The sequence below is a fragment of the Mirounga angustirostris genome, unplaced genomic scaffold (assembly GCF_029215605.1).
Source record: "Mirounga angustirostris isolate CCGP_5_RB_7025 unplaced genomic scaffold, mMirAng1.0.hap1 SCAF_9, whole genome shotgun sequence".
Lineage (NCBI taxonomy): Eukaryota > Metazoa > Chordata > Mammalia > Carnivora > Phocidae > Mirounga > Mirounga angustirostris.
Genome location: NW_026991717.1, coordinates 40399162 through 40422883, shown reverse-complemented (window position 1 = coordinate 40422883; position 23722 = coordinate 40399162). Strand labels below are relative to the sequence as shown.

The window sequence follows — 23722 nt, the reverse complement described above, 5'->3', positions numbered from 1 at the left end:
AAATATTAAAAATAGAATTGCCGTATGATCCAGTAATTTCACTTCTGGGTATACACCCAGAAGAACTGAAAGCAGGGTCTCAAAACAGGTATCTGTATACCCATGTTCATAGCAGTATTGGTCACAACAGCCAAAACATGGAAGGAACCCAAGTGTCTGTAGACAGAGGAATAGAAGACACAATGTGGTCTATACACACAGTTGAATTTATTCAGCCTTAAAAATGAAAGACATTCTCACATATGCTATGACGTGGATAAAACTTGAGGACATTATGCAAAGTGAAGTAAGTTAGACATAAAAGGGCAAATACTGTATAATTCCACTTATATGAAGTATCTAGAGTAGTCAAAATCAGAGAGACAGAAAGTAGTTGTCAGCGGTTGAGGGGAGGGAGCAATAAGCTAAACTGGGTATTATTTACTGCATAGCTTCAGTTTTGGAAGATGAAAAAAGTTCTGGAGGTAGATGGTAGTTAATGGTTGCATAACAATAGAAACATACTTAATACAACTAAACAGTACACTGAAATAGTTAAAATGGTAGATTTTGTGTATATTTTGCCACAACTTAAAAAATGGCTGTTGAGTCTATGTCACAAATGGCATTTAAGCATATAACATTATCATAAAGTGCCTACCATTCTAAAACAAGCTCTATATTATTAAAGCAGAAAACTATAACTCAAATAAAAAAACAAAAACAAAAACAGGAGAACTACTGGATATACCATTTCACTTTTTCCAGGCTTACATGTCCATTCTGTATTACATTTCCCAGAAGGAAAACCATCACTTTTTAGAGAGAAATTAATTCCAGCTGACACAATATTTAATTTCACTTTGGACAGCATAATTATATCAATCTGAAGAGCTATAACCATATTAACTTCAGTGTAGATGCAGACAGTATTAAACCAAAAAAAAATAGGAGGGGCGCCTGGGTGGCTCAGTCAGTTATGTAGCCAACTCTTGATTTCTGCTCAGGTCATGATCTCAGGGTCCTGAGATGGAGCCCCATGTTGGGCTCCCTGCTCAGCAGGGAGTCTGCTTCTCCCTCTCCCTCTGCTCCTCCCCCTGACTCGTGCTCTCTCCCTCACACTGGTGCTTTCTCTCATAAATACATGATCTTAAAAAAAAAAAACATAGTATGTAAAAAAACAAAACAAAACTAGGATGTAAAAATATCTAATAACCAAATAACATTTTAAAAACAGCTTTTTAAATCTAAATATGACTTGGGCTCACTTTAAACAAATTAAAAATTATAGTCAAGGCAAAAGTAGAAAGCAAAAACAAGTAATTCCATTCCCAGAGATTACTCACTATTAATAGTTTCTTACATATCCATCAAGAACTTTGTCCTGTGATTTCACATATGTATTTATATTTTAGCTTAACTTACATATTAAGCTTAATGAAGCAAGTACTGATGCTTTAAAGTATATAAAGTATACAAAAGTGACATTATATTACCTTGCCCCTCCCACTTTCTGCCCCCAACATATATATATATATATTTTCTAAATAAAAAAGGATTTCTTACTTGGGGCAGGCAGCCCACCACTGGATCGTTTATATTTGCTCTCCTTTAAAATGGATGTGATTTTGTATAAATGACGGAAACCTGTTTTGCATTCAGAGGCAAAAATAAATTCAATTTCATCTTCATGACTTTGGGGAAAAACATGAAAGATGTCATGGATCTGTAAAATGAATAGCTTAATTTACTATACACATTAATGAAAATACTACATAAACAATTCAATTAAGTTAGAGAAAGAAGAATTACTTGATAAATACATTCCGAAATATAAATAACTGTCAGTGCTAGGGGGTACTGTGTATTTACAATATAGATTTTGTCTGGTCCTTTCAGATTTATCTCACTTTAGTCATAGACTTCATCCATTGAGAAATAAATGTTCCCTATGGTGAAAAAAGAAAAATACGACCAAAAGCTTTTTCTTACTCATCTCTATAATCCTTTGAAACATGGCATGAGGTTTAATGATACAAATCTTATTACAGAATCTTACTACTTATTCTTATCCAAAATCTTACTACTTTTCTTTTCTAAAGAGAAATATTGTAACAGTTGAAGGGTGAATCATATAAAGCCTGTACTCAGCCAGGGAGTGATCTGGCTTTATTTATTTTGTATCTTGTTTAAGTTTTGTCCACTAAATTGGAAAATGAAAAACTCAATCCCAACTGGTAAATTTTGGTATAGTTTGCCAACTTAAAAGAGAAAGTCTCTTCTAGACTTCTACTGAGGTCCTCCTAAGAGGCACTGATGAGGCTGTTTTTCAATACATGATGTGTCCAGGAACAAGGGCAAATTTGCAACCAAGGAGATAACATTATCTCTTTGTCATGTCAATGACATCTACTTTCTATCTACAAACATTCCAATTTGAAATGTTCAAACTAAGCAAATAACGTTCCTGGTTACTCTGAATTTAAAAATTCGTTTGGATAGTTTTCTATAAAACTTCACTTGCTTTAGCATTCTGAGAAAATATATAACCAAGTACAGGAAAGCATACATACATTTATCCAGATGTCTGTTGTTTCTTCATAGATAATTAATGGTGTCACGGAGTCAGGCACCAACTCGATGAGTCTCTGTCTTTCCATGGCATCATCTTCTACTGGGATAAATAATTCAGGTGAGATCAACACTATCTGTAGGCGAGTTTGGGAGCGATCTAGTAGAATGGACCAAGCACTATTTAAACAAACAAACAAAAAAAGCACCAAAAATAAAGCCATCTCTCAGAAAATGAATATTCCCCTACTCTCTCCTCTAGTACCCATCTGTTATTTCTGTAATCACAATTAAAGAATTGCTTTAGTAGATGTTAAATTATCACTTACAAATGGCTAATTAAAAGTATTAGCTTATTCTATACTTATTTTTTAAAGTTAGGCTTGAGTAGAGTTTTTTTTAAAAGTGGTTTTCTTTAAACTCCTAAAACCACAAATGACCTATGAAATTGTTTTTTCCCCTTAGTGTCAACAATTGGCGGCCTTGTGAAACTCCTGTTGTCTACCTTAGGAACTATATGTAATCACCTTCACAAAACTCTACGAAAAGTTTTGCTTAAATTATATAATAAAAAAATATAGACATTCTTATACGTGAGCCCTAAAGTCATACAATTTAACCACAAATAAACACTGAAACCATGACTGGCCATGTAACAGACAGAATGAAAATGCAATATGCCCCTATACTTACAGGATTACGAATCCACAAGCCCACTTAGCTCAGGAAAAGTTCTCTGTGCAGAAATAACTACTCTGCAAATTTGCATGTGAAGGCATCTCCAACTGAAGGGCAAGCCTAGTAACATAAACATTTCTAAAGTTCTGGATTCTAAATTACATATAAAGAAGTGACAATTTAACATACGCACTATTTTCCCTCTGGAGTCCATCCAGCTCTGGCAATATATTCAACTCCTTCAAACAGAATCTCAAAAGGTTGAATTAGTTCCTTATCTATGACATCGATAATCTATTAAAAAGGAAAAAAAAGGAATCGAGTTACAGAAGATTTAGATCAGTAACTAGTTTACTAGTCAACCTAAATCATCATCTTTAACAGCATGACATTTTTTCAGACTTAGGTATTTAAAAAGGCATGAGAGATACAGCAAAACCAGAAGTAAGTTATGGGTTACCTACACTGGTGTGCTCTTCATGCCTAAAAAAGTTCTAAGCACAAGAATTAGCACAGTCTAAAAGTCTTTTACCATGAGTTTATATATACTAACAGAGCCCTTGCTAATAACTGGTAAAAACAGGTTTTAATCACTTTATTTAGACTCTAGTTATCAAAGAAAAATAATAATCCCTAGTTCCCTATATTTTAGCCGAAAATATGATTTGTGTAATATATTAGTGAAATGGCCCTAAGTAAACAAACTTTTTTCCTTTAAAAATCTAGCCAACACAGTTTGTCTGTTTACTTATTTTTAAAGATTTTGGGCGCCTGGGTGGCTCAGTTGGTTAAGCGACTGCCTTCGGCTCAGGTCATGATCCTGGAGTCCCGGGATCGAGTCCCACATTGGGCTCCCTGCTCAGCGGGGGTCTGCTTCTGCCTCTGACCCTCTTCCCTCTCGTGCTCTCTGTCTCTCATTCTCTCTCTCTCAAATAAATAATTAAAATCTTAAAAAAAAAAAAAAGATTTTATTTATTTGAGAGAGAGCATGAGTGCAGGGAGGAGCAGAGGCAGAGGGAGCCGGAGAAGCAGACTCCCCGCTGAGCAGGGAGCCTGACATGGGGCTCGATCCCATGACCCTGAGATCATGACCTGAGCCGAATGCAGACACTTAACCGACTGAGCCACCCAGGCACCCAAAGAAGGAAATTTTTTAAAAAAAGGCAAAGGATCTGAATAGATAATTCTCCAACGAAGATCTACCAATGGCCAATAAGCACATGAAAAGATGCTCAACGTCATTAGCCATCAGGAAAATTTAAGTCAAAATCACAATCAGATACAATTTCAAACTTACTAGGATGGCTGTAATAAATAAGACAAACAATAGAAGGGTTGATGAGGATGTGGAGACTGGAAACTTCACACAATGGGAATGTAAAATAGTGTAACCATTTTGGACAAACAGTCTGGTAGTTCCTCAAAAGGTTAAACATGGAGCTATCATATGACTGAACAATTCTACTTCTTGGTATCTCTCAAGAGAAGCGAAAACATACACACAGATTCATGGTTGCATTATTCATAACAGCCAAAAGGTGGAACACCCTAATTGTAACTGATACGTGGGTAAATAAAATGTGGTATAGCCACACAATAGAATATTACTGGGTGATAAAAAGCAAGAAAGTGCTGGGGCGCTTGGCTGGCTCAGTCGGAAGAGCATGCGACTCTTTATCTCAGGGTTGTGAGTTCAAGCCCCATGTTGGGTGTAGAGATTACTTAAATAAATAAATAAAAACTTAAAAAAAAAAAAGGCAAAATAGTGCTGATACATGGTGCAATATAGATGGTGCTTGAAGACATGATGCTAAATAAAAGAAACCAGACTAGATACTGTATGATTCCATTTATATGAAGTGCCCAGAATAGGCAAATCTACAGACAAAAAGTAGATCAATGGCTGCCCAGTGCCAAGGGACATATGAAGGTTGGAGGGTGATGATTAAGGGATGTGGGGTTTCTTGTGGGGTGATGAAAATGTTCTAAAATTGTGGTAATGGTTGCATAATTCTGTTAATATACTAAAAGCCATTCTAAAACTTTAAAAGAGTGAACTGTACTGTATGTGAATTATATCTCAATAAAGCTGTTAAAAAAAGTCTATCAGAGAAGACTGGGTTTTTGTTTTGTTTTGTTTTGTTTTGTTTTTTTTTTTTTTTTTTTTAAAGATTTTTATTTATTTATTTATTTGAGAGAGACAGAGAGAGAGCATGAGAGGGGGGAGGGTCGGGAGGGTCAGAGGGAGAAGCAGACTCCCTGCTGAGCAGGGAGCCCGATGCAGGACTCGATCCAGGGACTCCAGGATCATGACCTGAGCCAAAGGCAGTCGCTTAACCAACTGAGCCACCCAGGCGCCCTTGTTTTTGTTTTTTAAGTAGGCTCCACACCCAGCATGGAGCTCAATGCGGGGCTTGACTCACTGCCCTGATATCAAGGCTTGATACGAGATTAAGAGTCAGATGCTTAACCGTCTGAGCCACCCAGGTGCCCCAAGAAGACTATTTTTTAATTAATCTTGTATGCAGTCAGCTTATAAGCATTCTACTATCCAAATGGAAAGCAGAAATACAAGAGAAATGTGGGACATCCAACACAGAAGGTAAGTCACTAGTCAATGACTGCTATTTTTAAAATATGGATCTGAAGAATTAACAATGGCAGAGAGGAAAAACTTTTGGAAAGGAGTGGTAAATATGCATATCCCTATATTCTTGTCTTGGGAACCAGCAAAGAGTTTCCAAAGCATGGTCCACAGATCTCAGCAAGTTAAATGAGTTCAAAAAATTAAAAAGTATATCTAGGGGCGCCTGGGTGGCTCAGTTGTTAAGTGTCTGCCTTCGGCTCAGCTCATGATCTCAGGGTCCTGGGATCGAGCCCCGCATCAGGCTCCCTGCTCAGCGGGAAGCCTGCTTCTCCCTCTCCCACTCCCCCTGCTTGTGTTCCCTCTCTCACTGTGTCTCTCTCTGTCAAATAAATAAAATCTTTAAAAATAAAATAAAATAAAAAAATAAAAAGAATACCTAAGATATCTACTAGACTGACTAGTTAAGTGACATAAATCAACTCAACATTTCATACTTACCCTTCCTTCAGTATCAATCATTATTTCTGACATCTTAAAGGTGACTTTTGGATTTGCTGTGCCTTTAGAAAGAGATATGAATAGTAATGAATAATCAAAATTATTCAAACTAATTTTGCTAGATCAATCCCCTTTATACTTTAAGTCAGGAATATTGTAGAGTCAGGGCTTTACTGTATAAGAATCTCAGAACTCCAACTCAAATTCATAACTCTCAACATTAGTATCAAAAAAAAAAAAAAGAGACTGGAAAACATCAAGAGTCAATATGAAATAAATAAAAGAAATTCTGTGTCATTTTGTAATTGAAATGTTAACAGCAAAATAGAAAAAAAATTAGTGACTTATTAAATAATCCCTTAAAAATCTTTATTTCCTAGCAAAAACTCCTCTTTTTTCATTCCTTGAAGTAACCAGCTTTGTGTACTTCCCAACCTTTGAAAAGAATTAAATAAGATCACCCTATAATTAAGAAATCTACTTCAGTGATACTTAATGAATAACCTACCTTTACTAAGGCTGTAAATGACTAATGTTGACCATACCTCTGGATGATTGCAGAGAATCTTGTTTGGAAAGCAGAAATGAGTAAATATAAATGTCAATGGTATATCGTACCTGTTTTAGGATAACGGAATGAATCTGCCCTCCTTGTTTCCAACATAGGGGATGTAACATGAATAATTTCCACCTCAGATTCATCATTTTCTTCATATAGAATTCTCAGAATTTTGCTGCCACTGGGAGCTTTTAAAAAGGAATTTAAATATTGAAAATTTAGAAGAATTATTCCAGAGAGTAATCATAACTGACCATTCCCTCTAGTACTATATTTCCCACAGTGAAAAATAATTTATGTATAAAATACACTGCCTTTTGTATAGTGTATGAAAGTATCACTAGTCTTTGCACTAGAAAGGTGAGTTACTGGGGCACCTGGATGGCTCAGTCGTTAAGCGTCTGCCTTTGGCTCAGCTCATGATCCCAGGGTCCTGGGATCGAGCCCCACATCGGGCACCCTGCTCAGCGGGAAGCCTGCTTCTCCCTCTCCCACTCCCCCTGCTTGTGTTCCCTCTCTTGCTGTGTCTCTCTCTGTCAAATAAATAAATAAAAATCTTTAAAAAAAAAAAGAAAAAGAAAGGTGAGTTACTACTAAACCACTTTTGCTGGTTAAAGGAAGGCAAAACCTGGAGATAATTATGTACATATACATATATATATGTATATATTTAAAATTTAAGTAGGCTCCATGCCCAACATGGGGCTTGAACTCATGACCCAGTGATCAAGAGTCATATGCTCTACTGACTGAGTCAGCCAGGTACCCCTGTACCTATACATATTTAAAACAGGGGAAACACACTTATGAAGGACTTCAGTCCAGGTATACCTTAAATGCATTCCTTGTTGAAAAACGGATTACTCAATTATATTTATAATATTTCCTATAACAAAATAAATGTTATTTTTAAAAAAAGATTTTATTTATTTATTTGAGAGAAAGAGAGAGAGCAGGGGGGACAGGCAGAAGGAGAGGGGGAGAGAGCCGCAAGCAGACTCTGTGCTGAACACAGAGCCCGATGTGGGGCTCCACCCCAGGACCCTGAGACCACGACCTGAGACAAAATAAAGAGTTGGACACCCAACCAACTGCGCCACCCAGACACCTGAAAATAAATGCTATTTAAATAGAGTCCAGTTTCCTTTTAATGGTTTCTCTAATTCACGTCAAAATCTTGTTCTAACAAACAGTTATGGCAAAACATTTTACATCTTAAAATTGAATGTCCAAATCTAAGATGTGGCTTAAAAATAAGTATTTTTCATGGTCCCTTAGAGAAATGTTCAAAATACAAGCTGCTGGGGCAGTCAGTCAGTAAAGCGAGCAACTCTTGATCTCGGGGTTGTGAATTCAAGCCCCACACTGGGCAAAGAGCTTACTTAAAAAAACAAAAATGGTAGCTGCAATCCATTATTGCATCATGAAATCTACTAATGGGTAATAACAAGCATTTAAAATATACAACGAACAAAATATATACAATATCAGAGTGCATTACACATAAAGGTAAGTATTGCTTCATGAAATTTGTTTTTTTTTTTAAGATTTTATTTATTTATTTGACAGAGAGACACAAGCGAGAGAGGGAACACAGCAGGGGGAATGGGAGAGGGAGAAGCAGGTTTCCCACTGAGCAGGGAGCCTGATGCGGGGCTCGATCCCAGGACCCTGAGATCATGACCTGAGCCGAAGGCAGACGCTTAACGACTGAGCCACCCTGAAATTTTAGTTTTTGTATACAATATGAAGTATTAGGCTAGAATGTAAAGCAAATTTCTAACTGGATCTTCAGAGAAAGCTGTTTCACAGGCAATAAAATACTTGCAAATTCATCCAGAAAAGGTAGGAATTTGTGCCTTTTTCTGATCCCTTCATACACTAATTTGGCCATATGTTTATGCAGACACTCTAGTCAATCCTACGTTTTTTGTTTTTGTTTTTTTAAAGATTTTATTTATTTATTTGTCAGAGAGAGAGAGAGAGAGAGAATACAAGCAGGGGGAGCTGCAGGCAGCGGGAGAAGCAGGCTCCCTGCTGAGCAATGAGCCCAATGTGGGACTCAATCCCTGGACCCTGGGATCATGACCTGAGCTGAAGGCAGACGCTTAACCGACTGAATCACCCAGGCATCCCAATCCTACGTTTTTATAGCAATGCATCAGGGTATAGTTTTTTATTTTGTCACCAATATTGCCACTAAGACCAGCCTCTAGATGAAAGATTGGAAGAAAGAGTTGAAGGACCAGAGGCACTTATTTTTATTAGAATTCATCATGGTGGGATACAGCCTACATATTCTTTTTTTTTTTTTTTTAAGATTTATTCATTTGACAGAGAGACACAGCGAGAGAGGGAACACAAGCAGGGGGAGTGGGAGAGGGAGAAGCAGGCTTCCTGATGAGCAGGGAGCCTGATGCGGGGCTCGATCCCAGGACCCTGGGCTCACGACCTGAGTTGAAGGCAGATGCTTAAGGACTGAGCCACCTAGGTGCCCCCAGCCTATATATTCTAAATAACTACTGGTAGGATCCAGTCTTCATGACTTCATAATCTACTATTCAGGACTTAGCATCTGAGCACTTAACTAATTGGCAGTTCAATCTCATAATACTTTAATTAACTTATATTATTTTGAACCCCCTTACTTGTTTCAGCTTCTGGACACCACCAGTAGCCAGAATATCTATCAAATTCTTCTTGAAGAACAAAGGTAGCAACTCCAGCTGATCTGGGATCTTCTTCCATGTTGGCTAGCTCTAGACAAACATAAACAGCAAAATTATCACAGGAAGTTGTCTAACTTTTCATAGGTACTAAGCACAGTTAGTTTATTTTGAAATGCAGCTGTAGTACTGTGGTGAACTCAGAAGCCAAGTGGACTGGATATAAATCTGAGCTCCATCATGTACTGACTGACCTTGGACAAATCATCCAACCTCACTCCACTTCAGTGTCCTGTTTGTAAATGGGAGTAACAATGTACCTCATAAGGTTGTTAGGATTAAATGAGTTAATTCACATAAAACACTTAGAACAAAGCCTGAACCAAAATATGTGCACCATAAATGTCAGTTATTATTTCCCCATTTAGCTAGGATCATGGAAAAAAAGAACACATGGAAAGGGTCACAGTGATTTGTAACTTCTACCCAGAAAAGTCCAACTTTATGAGTCTTTTTTTTTTTTTAAAGATTTTATTTATTCATTTGAGACACAGAGATACAGAGAGAGAGCATGAGCAGGGGTAGAGGGAGAAGCAGGCTCCCCGCTGAGCCAGGAGCCTGATGTGGGGCTCGATCCCAGGACCCCGGGATCACAACCTGAGCCAAAGGCAGACGCTCAACCATCTGAGCCACCCAGGCGCCCCTAACTTTATGGGTCTTACACATCAAGTAATCTTCATCATTCCCCCTCCCCTTCCTCCAGTCAACCAGAACATTTCAACTTTTATCTGTTTTACACTTTCCAGCAAATAGTTTGAAGAGAACTCTTGCTTTAAAAATAACCCCCCCAGGATGCCTAAGTGGCTCAGTCAGTTAAGTGCCTGCCTTCGGCTCAGGTCATGATCCCAGCGTCTTGGGATCAAGCCCTGTGTCAGGCTCCCTCCTTAGCAGGGAGCCTGCTTCTCCCTCTGCCTTTGCTGTTCTCCCTGCTTGTGTTCTCTGGCACACACACACACAAACTCTTTGTCAAATAAATAAATAAAATCTTAAATAAAAAAAAAAAAGATTTCATGACATGAAGAAATGTTTGTAATATACTTGGATTAAAAAAAGCCCTATTACTAAATGGCATGTACACTATAATTTCATTCATAAAAATGTTAAACATGTATTTTAAAAAGTGTTGGGATATAAACCAAAATATGGTTCTCTCCAAATAGTGAGACAGACTACCGAGAAACATTTTTTAAAAATTGCTTTATAATTTACAAAATCTTAGGTGTACTGTTTGTGAAAAATGTATATACTTGTGTAACGAACCACACCCTGTCAAGACATAGAATATTTCCAACACCCAGAATGTTTTCTCATGCCTCTTCTTAGTCAATGCCCATTCTCACCCCCAGAAGCGTAAACACTGATCTGATTTCTGTCACCGTAAGTTAGTTTTGCATATTCTAGAATATCATATAAGTGAAGTCATATACTTCGTCTGCTTTTTGAGATTCACCAATATTGTTACATGTATCAATAATTCATTCCTGTTTATTGCTTGGTGGTATTCCATAGTATACCACAGTTTTTTTGTGTTTTTTTTTTTAAATTCATTCACCTGTTAATGGGTATCTAGGCTGTTACTATTGTCAGTTATTGGCAATATGAATAAAGATACTATAATCTTTCTTGCATTGGGATCTTTGTGGGTGTATGCTTTCTCTTGAATAAAGACCTAAGAGTGGAATGACTGGGCAGTATGATAAGTGTTTAACTTTATAAGAAACTGTCACACAGTTTTCCATAGTATTTGTATTATTTTATATTCTTACTAGCAATGTATGAAAGTTCCTCTCCAACATTTGTGTTCTTAATCTTTTTCACTTTCGCCAGTCTAATAGGTGTATGGTAACATATAGTGATTTCAATATTACAGACAAGTTTCAAAGTATTATTTTTGGTTATCTGTATTTTCTATATATTGTCTAAAATAAATATGCAACGTGAGCCAATAATCCCCTATCTAAAAATTTTGAGTCCAGAAGTGTTTGGAACTCAGAATTTGGGGGATTTTTCATATTTATCATGTATCTACCATATAATTATATAACATCTCTGGCAGGGTAATTAAATACCCTGTAATTGAATACCCTAATATTCTTGGAGCAAACTTCTGAATAGACACACTAAGTAGGATTAAGATTATAAATAGCCACAGGTCAGTTCAGGGCAGGTTTTGCCACCAAATGAGTTTTAGCTCCGAGCCAGTGAAAACTAAGCTCAGTTTTCTTTTCTTTTCCTTTTTTAAGATTTTATTTATTTATTTGACAAAGAGAGCAAGAGAGCAAAAGCATGGGGAGCAGCAGGAGAGGGAGAAGCAGGATCCCCAGTGAGCAGGGAGCCCAATGCGGGGATCGATTCCAGGACCCTGGGATCATGACCTGAGCCAAAGGCAGACGCCTAACCATCTGAGCCACCCAGGCACCCCTAAGCTCAGTGTTCAACAGTTTTTTTGAATTTTGGAATTAATGATATAGGCAAAACTAGTGTTTGGTTTTCTTGGATCTTTCAACTACCCCAAAGTTATACCCACCATACTGTTTCATATTTGTTCTCTTTTGGATGTGAGAAGAGGTACCACTCATTTCTATCTCCCTTTCACTTACTATAGACCTCAATTATTAAGAGTTATTTATTAAATGAATAAAAGGTATCCCTTTGTTCTTCTGATATGTCAACATATCATTTGAGAGTAGAGGCTGGTACTGTATTACTTTTACATTCCTTTTCATACTAGGCAGAAAATAAACACATGCACATGCTCACTGACTAACCCTATTAAAAGCAGACTTTCACTTGGAAATTTATTGTAAGCAGAGTGAAGATGCTTACTCTGTACCTACCTTTCTACTTAAACACATCGCTCTTACTATGTTTCAGACACCATCCTAAACACTTCACAAATATGAACTCATTATAACCTCATAAGAGCACTATAATAACATGCCTTTTTAGATATGGAAACAAAGAGATCAGTTAAATAACTTACTCAAGGTCACAGAACTAAAAAATGGTAGATCTAGAACTCAAACTAGAATGGTTCTAGACTGCATTTTTAACAAGTACATTAATCTTGAAAATAATAAACATACCACATACCCATATGCACAGAAAGGAAAATAATAACAATACTACAGCATCCGGCAGGGTGCCAGTGCTTTCTACTTTAAATTCTGTCAATTCTTTTTTTTTTTTTTTTTTAAGAGAGAGAGAGAGAGAGAGAGAGATAGGGGCAGAGGGAGGGGGAGAGAGAAAGTCTTAAGCAGGCTCCACGCCCAGCACAGATCTCACAACACTGAGATCATGAATGACCTGAGCTGAAATCAAGAGTTGGATGCTTAACCAACTGAGACACCCAGGCACCACTAAATTCTGTCAATCTTCACAATAATCCTGTGTGGAAAAACAACTCTACAGAAGAAAAACTAGACTAAAAACGTCCTATTTCTTTCAGTTACTGTCAGAGCTTTGCACTCCCAGCCTCAAGTACGATAACTAGTACATAGTGAGTGTTCAATGTTTGTTGAAAGCATGAATAAATGGCTAGGATTTCCAACGCAGATTTACTAATCATCAACCTAATCCTACTGTCATTGGTAGCCATTCTGATTCCCTTACTCCAAATGGAGACCCAAAACATGTACTTTTCTTTCTTTCTTTCCTTTTTTAAGGATTTATTTATTTATTAATTCAAGAGAGAAAGAGGGAGAGCGGGAGCAAGGGGGAAGTGGTGGGTGGAAGGGCAGAGGACGAGGGAGAAGGAAGAAGCAAGCTCTCCACTGAGCTCAAGATCCTGAGATCATGACCTGAGCCGAAAGCAAGAGCTTAACAGACTGAACCATCCAGGCGCCCCCAAAACATGTACTTTTTACTTAGAAAGTTCCCTAATCCATCCCCTTTTGTCTACCTGATGCTCTATGGAATTTTAGACCACTTAAACCTAGGTAACTTCAACAGTCAAGTTTTGGTGTCCTTGCCTCTAGTCCTGGGCTTTTCAAATACAACTTTCACAAAGTATCCAGAACAATTTATCTATAATATGACTCTGACCACACCACCCAATTGTTAAAAACTTTCAGTGGACCCCCACATTATGCTAGAGACTCTGTTGATTTACGTGAGATACAATTAACCCTGGTCTTGGTTACCTTTCCCTTCTTCTTGACTCATACCTTACGTTTTAGAACCGTCAGACTGCTTTTAACTCCTCACACACCACCTTCTGCATTAAGACCTTTCTCACGTGGTCCCCTCAACCTGGAATGTACTGGTTAATGTGCAGTCATATCTAAGATCAGTTTAGGTGCCAGTTAGGTGTCATCTCTTCTGGGAAGCCTTTCCTGACCACTACCCCACATTGATGCCCTCATAACACCCTTTATCACTCTGTTTTATTATTCATATAGTTTCCTTGAGGGCCTGGGTTATGTCTTATTCAATTCTGTATCCTTAGTTTCTGCCATGTTACCTGGTGCACAGGAACTTAACCTATCTTTGTTGACTAACTGAATAGCTAGAACAGATTTCTTGACTCCTAATTCAGTGTTCTTTCTACCAACGTAAATTGTTCAGGAAAGGGCTTCTTCTGTAACGCTGATTACCCTAATAATGAAAAAAAATGTTTGTTGTCAATACGCTATTATTCTAAAATAATTTATTAAGAAAGATGCCCAATAATTCAGCTTTGTGAACATTAAGATTAAGCAAGAGTTGAATAAATGAATTTTGAAAGTGACCATCCTTCACTGTGGAACTTACTAATCTTAAACTTTGTTTCATGGTTTCAAAGAAAAAGCAATACACTATTTCCCATCTTCAATGTGTATGAAAGCTTTAGAGGAAAACATCTACATCTTTTCTGTGCTTTGAGCAGTGCTTAGTATTACTATAATCACTTTAATGAAAATTAAATATTTCCACAATACACAATTCTACAAAGTTTTGTTTTTCCTATTATGACAAAATAAATAGGCTCTCCAAAAAGGGGAGATAAATTTTTGTGTATTAGGTTTTTGTTTGTTTCCCAAAAGCAATATTAATTTTTTTTTAAGACTTCTTTTATTTGCAAGAGAGAGAGCACAAGCAGGGGGAGCTGCAGGCAGAGGGAGAAGCAGACTCCCCGCTGAGCAAGGAGCCCGACATGGGACTTGATCCCAGGACCCCAGGATCATGACCTGAGCCAAAGGCCGATGCTCAACCGACTGAGCCACCCAGTCCCCAATTGGTCCCCAATTTTGGGACCAAAATTAATTTTTTTAATTGAAATTTAATTTATTTTATTTTTATTTTATTATGTTAGTCATCATACATTACATCATTAGTTTTTGATGTAGTGTTCCATGATTCATTGTTTGTGTATAACATCCAGTGCTCCATTCAATACGTGCCCTCCTTAATACCCATCACCAGGCTAACCCATCCCCCCACGCCCCTCCCCTCTAGAACTCTCAGTTTGTTTCTCAGAGTCCACAGTCTCTCATGGTTTCTCTCCCCCTCCGATTTCCCCCCCTTCATTTTTCCCTTCCTACTTTTTTTTTTTTAACATAAAATGTATTATTTGTTTCAGAGGTACAGGTCTGTGATTCATCACAGTTTTAATGAGAACAGTTTTGGGGAAATCCTGGCAGTCTTAATAAGCTAAAGAAACAATCATGTCAGAAGTGCTACAGTGCTATCTGAAAATGAACATTAAAATAAGGTAGCATTATGCAGGTGGTACATACTATTTATCCTCTGTACTTTTTTTAAAGATTTGAATTTAAAATATAAAAGTCGCCTCCTTTGCCTCAATTTCAAAAAGTGAGCAAAAGCAAAATTTTAAAAATACTTTTCAGAAAAGTAGATTTGAAGAACTATATGTTACCATTGTGCACATAGGTGAGCCTCCTTTCTTCTCTGGTTACAATGTTGGATATCCAAATATCATTGCTATGTATAAAAGCAATCCAGTCTGGATCAGCTGGGCATAATTTGGGATCCATGCGAATGTTGGGACAACTAGTCTCTACTAAATTCGGCCGTAAGGGCTGTTGCTAGAAAAGAAAAAACATTTTTAAGGCAAGTATCAGGCTGATACATATTCATTTGCCAACACCCTTCCTATAAAATGAACAATAATTCCAAGTAAAATGTCAACTATGATAATTACTCCTCAGAAAAATACACTTTTGCATGCCTTAACTTACAAGGACGGATTCTTTTTTCTTTTTACTATGAATTAGAAAGCTAAGGATAGTAGGAAAGTAAATAAAGATTTTTTAAAAGATTTGTTTATTTATTTGAGAAAGAGAGAGAGAGCATTCGAGTGTACACGGAGGGGCAGAGGGAGAAGGAGAAAAGCAGACTCCCTACTGAGCACAGAACCCCCACATCCCACGACCCATGGGTTCATGACCTGAGCCAAAAATCAAGAGTCAGACACTTAACCCACTGAGCTAACCCGGGTGCCCCAATAGGAAAGTAAATAAAGACAATATAACAGTGCTTCATAAATTTTGTTATCCAAACCTGTTTAATAGAGTAATTATTGCTTGTTAAATACTTTTATTATTATTTACTGAATATTTATTAAATATTTCAAATTAATTTTACCAATATGAAACAGTTTGCTCATAAAGATTTAACAAAAGCCAGGATCATACAATTCTAAAAAAAGAATAGTTCTAATACTATGTAAAGAATTGCCTGGAGGGGTGTCTGGGTGGCTCAGTCATTGAGCATCTGACTCTTGATTTTGGCTCAGGTTATGACCTCAGGGTCATGAGATCAAGCCCTGCATCAGGCTCCATGCTCAGTGGGGAGTCTGCTTGAGATTCTCCCTCTCCCTTTGCCCCTCCCCCACTCATTCTTGCTCTCTCTGTTTCTCTCTCAAATAAATAAATAAATCTTAAAAAAAAAAAAAAAAAAAGAATTGCCTGGAATAAAACCAAACATTTAAAACCATCTATTAAGATGGATTAAGTTTTTGGGGTGCCTGGGTGGCTCAGTCAGTTAAGTGTTCAGCTCAGATCATGATCCCAGGGTCCTGGGATCGAGCCCCACATCTGGCTCTCTGCTCAGCGGGGAGCCTGCTTCTCCCTCTCCCTCTGCCTGCTGCTCTGCCTACTTATGATCTCTCTCTCTCGCTGTGTCAAATAAATAAATAAAATCTTTAAAAAAAAAGATGAATTAAGTTTTTAAGGGAACCAAAATTAGACTGCCTTGTGATAACATTATCCCCAAAATCCCCCTCAGCATTTACTCAGAAAATGGGCATTGAATGCCCTTTACTAAATCTTCCTACACAGCAAGTGTTTTTAGCATTTCAAAAAATTACATATTGGGCGCCTGGGTGGCTCAGTTGGTTAAGCGACTGCCTTCGGCTCAGGTCATGATCCTGGAGTCCCTGGATCGAGTCCCGCATCGGGCTCCCTGCTCGGCAGGGAGTCTGCTTCTCCCTCTGACCCTCCCCCCTCTCATGTGCTCTCTCTCTCCTCTCATCCTCTCTCTCAAATAAATAAATAAAATCTTAAAAAAAAAAAAATTACATATTAATGTCAGTGCAAAAATGATTAATTCTTAATATTAGAAATTAATACTCATGTATCTTGTTTTCTTTACTATTAAATTTCTCACTTGGTGGGCAGATACAATTTTTTGGCTTAATTACCTTTCTGATTTGGATGCAAATAACCTTTAGGACCCAAAAACAGATTTAACAAATAGTAACACCAACTTACAGTAAATCCTTGTGGCCCTCCATCTTTTACATGATAAATTCCACTACCAGCTTGAAATAGAAATGTTCCACTTCCTTGGTGATAATCATAGGAAGCAATTCCAACAGTTCCAATGCGTTTTCTTTCTCTTAATAGTTCTTCTTCTCGAGAATACATTCCATAGTCCAGTGTTGCCTAATGCAAAAGGAAAGAGAAGTAACCTACTTCAGTCTTCTGAAAGCTTGCTATTTGCTTTTAGCAAAAAATTTCCAGTGAAATCCTAGCATCTCCCGTATTACTGAGTCTACATGTTCAATGACTCCAAAATATGCCAGTAACTCTGAGCAAACTAATTTCAAGAAGTCTGCTGAAAGATTTCCTGGTAGAGGGTCTCTAGATGATTACTGCATATAGTAGAGAACAAGAATTGTCTCATCACCTTGGCTTGGCATTCTAGACCTTCCACAACTTAAATGTAATTGAGCAGTGTTGCATGTAGTTAAGAGCACAGACTCTGAAACCAAGTGGTTTGAATCTAGGCTTTGACACTCACTAGAAGACTGACTTTGGGAAGTAGCTTAATTTCTTCAAAAGTAATTGTTCTCACTTTCAAAATAGTAATATATCATCTACTTCAGCTTTGTGAAGATTAACTTAGATAAAAACATGTCAAGCATTTAGCATAATGACTGGCATAGAGTAAGTTCTCAAGTATCAGCTGTCATTAATACCTTCCTACCACATCTATTAATACTCTTCTAATAAAACCCTAGATCAGGCTGATGTCATTGCATAAAACCCAACATATGAGTTGCTGCCTCCTGGTCTTTGTTTGTTCCACTATCTCCCTTTGAAAGGCTATTTTTCTTTCAAACATCCAAGTTTTACCATTATCCCAAAACTTTAGCTCTGATTCAACCTTGCCAAGGAAAGTTTCCTGATCCACTATGATGTACAGTTATCGCTTCTCTGAACTTTATATAAGAGTTATTCTCTCTTTTACTTATTTGACTATGGTATTGTTTTTCACTTTTTTCAGTATTTCTGACTAGAAATAGATTAAAAAAAACTTAAGAGCAGAATTTGTGTCATTTTGTTTTCCTACTTGCAGCATCTGTTAAAATCTCTCTCAAAGACTATTTGTAATTAATGACTGATGATGATGATGAGGGGTTTTCCTAAGCTAGAAATATTATTTGATACAGGTATAAAATTTAAAAAGGAATATAAAGAAAACAAATTTAGTAAGTGCTAACAAAAAAATTTACATCCACATTTTCCCTATGAGCTCCTTAATACTTTGAGTATGATAAATAAGGGAAACAGACATGGTTTTTACTATCAAGGATACCTTACAAAGGAATCTAGATGAGTTCACTGGCAGGAATGTATTACTCCAAAACTAAGCTAGCACAATGAAAGTAAACATTGTTCAAGGATGGCAAATACATGTCTGTACTTGCAAACCTAAAATAATGTTAGGTGAGGATAAAAACGAGACAACCTGGAAATCTTGCTAAAAACCCACCTAGTTTTTTGTATTCATTGTATCACTTTTGTATTAATATTTAATTACATGTATATACATTTATACATGTGTGTTAGGCTCCAATAGAAAAAAACCTGTAAATTCAATGAACATATAGTTTTATTAATTCTGATCTCTTTAAGTATCTTTTTTTTTTTTTTAAAGATTTTACTTATTTGACAGAGAGAGACACAGCGAGAGAGGGAACACAAGCAGGGGGAGTGGGAGAGGGAGAAGCAGGCTTCCCCGAGGAGCAGGGAGCCCGATGCGGGGCTCGATCCCAGGACCCTGGGATCATGACCTGAGCCGAAGGCAGACGCTTAACGACTGAGCCACCCAGGCGCCCCCCTTTAAGTATCTCTTAAGACTCTCCATTGAAGCCAAAAGCAATTTTGAGAATATGATTATATTTTAATTTCTCCCCTCATTCTCCCTGAACGTTACTGGACTTGGTCTGTACTTAATATGTCCTAATACTTAATAATCAGAACACAAGAAATTTCAGAGCTAAGAAATTAACTTTCACAAGAGAACTCTGTATTTATAACTTGGTAATTATAAGATTTGTTATTTGAAAGAACAACAAGCAAGATGATAAAAGAACCCTGAAAAAGATCAATTACGGGAAACAAAGCTCACTTTACCAGATATTTAAAAATTAAAACATGAATAAACATAATGAACAACAACAATGGTTCAGAATAGAAAATCTAAAATAGAAAGTCAAATATAGAAATTTATAAGAAAAAAACAGTAGGGGGCGCCTGGATGGCTTAGTCGTTAAGCGTCTGCCTTCAGCTCAGGTCATGATCTCAGGGTCCTGGGATCGAGTCCCGCATCGGGCTCCCTGCTTGGCGGGAAGCCTGCTTCTCCCTCTCCCACTCCCCCTGCTTGTGTTCCTGCTCTCGCTGTCTCTCTCTCTGTCAAATAAATAAATAAAATCTTAAAAAAAAAAAAAAAAGAAAAAAACAGTAGGAAAAAGATGGGACTTTTAAAATCAGTGATTACTGATTTAAATTTTAAATCAGAAATACTGCATAGCCACATGCAAAAAAAGATAACAATGGATCCATTTCTCACATATGCCAAATACATTAGAAATTTAAGTGTTAAAAATGAAACCAACTTCCACTTTTAGCCAAGATGGAGTAATAGGGACTTGGCTTATCCGCCCAGCCGAAACAACTAAGAAAATGAACAAAATACATGAAATAATGTTTTCAAGACACTGGACATTAGACAACAAAGGACAGTGATCTCTGAGAAATGGGAACCAAATGAGGTGAGCCTTACAGCTGTCCCAGTTAACTGCCCTGACAGTTTCCAGATGTTGGCATAAGTAGGGGTAGCCAATGGATCAAAGAAATCACAAAGGAAATCAGAAAATACTTTGAGACAAATGAAAACACCATACCAAAACTTAAGGCACGCAGCAAAAGCAGTGCTCAGAGGGAAACTTACAACTATAAATATCTGCATTAAAAAAGAGATCTGAAATAAAAAACCTAACCTTCCCCCTTAAGACACTGGAGAGAAAGAGCAAACTAAGTCCAAAGCCAGCAGAAGTGAGAAAATAATATAAAATAAGCTGGAAATAAAACAAAGAATAGAAAAACAATAAAGCTCAACTAAACCAAGAGTTGTTCTTTGAAAAGATCAAATTTAGCTAGAATGATAAAAAAAAAAAAACCAACAACAGAAGACTCAATTTACTAAAGTCAAGAATGGAGGAGGGTCATTAGGAATAATTTCACAGAGGTAAAAAAGGTTATAAGGGAATAGTATGAACAACTGTATGCCAACAAACTCAATAATGTAAGTGAAATGGTTAAATTCCTAGAAACACACAAACCACCAAAACTGACTCAAGAAGAAAATAGAAACAGACCTCTAACGAGTAAAGAGACCGAGTTAGTAATCAAAAAACTACCCATAAAAGAAAAGCCCAAGACTAGATGGCTTTACTAATGAATTCTACCAAATGTTTAAAAAAATGAATACTCATCCTTCTCAAACTCTTCCAAAGAAAGAGAACAGGAGGAAACACTTTCCAACTCATTTGATGAAGTAAGTATTACCCAGACACCAAAATCAGACAAAGACCTCACAAAAAAAATAAAACTATAGACTAACATCCCCTAGGACTACAGATGCAAAAATCCTCAATAAAATACTGGCAAGCTGAATATAGCAGAATATTAAAAGAATTGCATACAACCAAGTGAGATTTATCCCAGGAATGTAAGCTTGGTTCAACATATAAAAACCAATCAATACAATGCACAATATTAATATAATAACGGGGGAAAAGTGATCTTCTCAATAGACACAGAAAAATCATTTGACAAAACCTAGCACTGTTTCATGATATAAGTGCTCAACAAATTGGGAATAGAGGGGTAATTTCTTAATCTGATAAAGGGCATCCATGAAAAACCCATAGCTAATATCAGTCTTAAAGGGAAAACCTGAAAGTTTTCTCCTCAAGATCAGGAAAAAAAAAAAATGATGTCTGCTTTTACCACCACTATTATAGAGGTTCTAGCTGGGGTTGGAAAGGAAGAAGGAAAACTATTTCTATTTACAGATGACATGATATTATATATGGAAAACCCTTAAAACAACCTACAAAAAATTATTAGAGCTAATAAATGAGTTCAGCAAAGTTGTAGGATACAAGATCAATAAATATAAGTTGCATTTCTATACACTAGTAATAAACAGTCTAAAAATGAAATTAAGAAAATAACTCCATCTAAAATATCCTCAAAAGGAATAAAATACTTAGGAATAACTTTAAAGAAGTACAAGATTTGTATGTAGAACACTGCTGAAAAATACTAAAGATCTAAATAAATGGAAAGATATCCCATGTCCATGGATTGGAAAACTTCAGATTATAAAGATAGCAATATATGCCAAATTGATCTAGAGATTCAAAAAATGGCTATCATATCTGCCTTTTTTCCCCCAAATATGGATGAACTGATCCTAATAGTACTGATATGGAATTTCAAAACAATCTTGAAAAAGAGCAGCACTGGAGGACTCACATTTTCAAATTTCAATAGTACAAAGCTACATTAATCAAGACAGCATGGTACTGGCATATGGATAGACTTATAGGCCACTGGAATTGAAATAAGGGCCCAGAAATAAGTCCATACGTTTGGGGTCAACTCAATTTCAACAAGGGTGTTAAGACCATTCCATGGGGAAAAAATAGCTTTCTGTAAGTGGTGCTAGGACCCACTTATGTAAAAGAATTCCACACGTAAAAGAATTAATGTGGACCCCTATCTCACACCATATACAAAAATTAACTCAAATAAATCAAAGACCTAAATGTAAGAGCTACAACTATAAAACTCACATATAAGAAAACAGACAAAAATCTGTGTGACCCTGGATTAAGCAACAGTTTCTTAGATATGATGTCAAAAGCACAAGCAATCAAAGAAAAAACAGAATGACTGTACTTTATCAAAATTTAACTGTGTGCATCAAAGAACGTATATTAGTTTCCTAGGACTCCTATAACAAATTACCACAAATTTGGTGACTGAATAAAACAGAAATTTATTCTCTCACAATTCTGAAGGACAGAAGCCCAAAATTAAGAGCTCAGCAGAGGGGCACCTGGGTGGCTCAGTTGTTAGGTGTCTGCCTTTGGCTCAAGTCATGATCCCAGGGTCCTGGGATAGAGCCCCGCATTGGGCTCCCTGCTCCGCGGGAAGCCTGCTTCTCCCTCTCCCACTCCCCCTGCTTGTGTTTCCTCTCTTGCTGTGTGTCTCTGTCAAATAAATAAAATCTTAAAAAAAAAAAAAAGAGCTCAGCAGGGTCAGGCTTCCTCCAAAGGCTCTAGGGGAGAATACTTCCTTGCCTCTTCCAGCTTCTGGTGGCTCTGGGGTTCCTTGGTTTGTGGCAACATAATTGTAAATCTTCAGATGATCTTTACCCTCTGTGTCTCTCTCAAATTTCCCTCTCCTTTGTCTTATAAGAACACGAGTTGGGTTGCCTGGGTGGTACAATTGGTTAAGCATCTGACTTCAGCTCAGGCCATGATCTCAGGGTCTGAATCGAACCCCATGTCGGGCTCCCTGCTCAGCGGGAAGTCTACTTCACCCTCTCCCTCTGCCCCTCCCCCAGCTCATGCTCTCTAACAGATAAATAAAATCTTAAAAAAAAAAAAAATACTAGTTACTGTATTTAGGACCTACCCTATACCCAGGATTATCTCATCTTGAGATCTTTAATTACATCTGGAAAGACCCTATTTCTAAACAAGGTCACATTCATAAACACCTTTAGGATTTGGACATATCCTTTTGGTGGTAACTATTCAAACAATACAACACTATTAAGAAAATAAGCAAATAAGGGGCGCCTGGGTGGCTCAGTTGTTAAGCGTCTGCCTTCGGCTCAGGTCATGATCCCAGGGTCCTGGGATCAAGCCCCGCATCGGGCTCCCTGCTCCTCGGGGAAGCCTGCTTCTCCCTCTCCCACTCCCCCTGCTTGTGTTCCCTCTCTCGCTGTGTCTCTGTCAAATAAATAAAATCTTAAAAAAAAAAAAAAAAAAGAAAAGAAAAGCAAATAAGCCACAAAAAACCCCAAACAACCTGAATAAAAAATGGGCTAAGAATTTGAATAGATATTTCTCCAAAAACACACAAATAGCCAATAAGCACATGAAAAGATGCTCAATATCACTAATAATTAGGGAAATGCAAATCAAAACCAGAATGAGATACCACCTCATACTCATTAAGATGGCAACTCTAAAAAGCCAGAAAATAATAAGTATTGGTAAAGATGCAGAGAAATTGGGACTCTTGTGCACTGCTAGTGGGAATGTAAAATGGTGTAGTGGCTATGGAAAACAGTATGGCAATCTCTCAGAAACAT

The 23722-nt window shown here is 37.2% G+C and overlaps 1 protein-coding gene across 5 annotated transcripts in view; it reads right to left on the bottom strand.

Moving 5' to 3' along the window:
• Window positions 1-23722, bottom strand: part of DPP8 (dipeptidyl peptidase 8) — a 64399-nt gene that overhangs the window by 24461 nt on the left and 16216 nt on the right. For all 5 annotated transcript variants that reach the window (XM_064570292.1, XM_064570289.1, XM_064570288.1 and 2 more), the window contains 8 exons: window positions 17311-17484; window positions 15456-15624; window positions 9521-9631; window positions 6932-7060; window positions 6314-6375; window positions 3422-3522; window positions 2553-2730; window positions 1546-1705 (listed from right to left, as the gene is read on the bottom strand). In XM_064570292.1, the coding sequence (XP_064426362.1) occupies window positions 1546-1705; window positions 2553-2730; window positions 3422-3522; window positions 6314-6375; window positions 6932-7060; window positions 9521-9631; window positions 15456-15624; window positions 17311-17484 (1084 nt within the window). The remainder of the gene's footprint in view (window positions 1-1545; window positions 1706-2552; window positions 2731-3421; window positions 3523-6313; window positions 6376-6931; window positions 7061-9520; window positions 9632-15455; window positions 15625-17310; window positions 17485-23722) is intronic.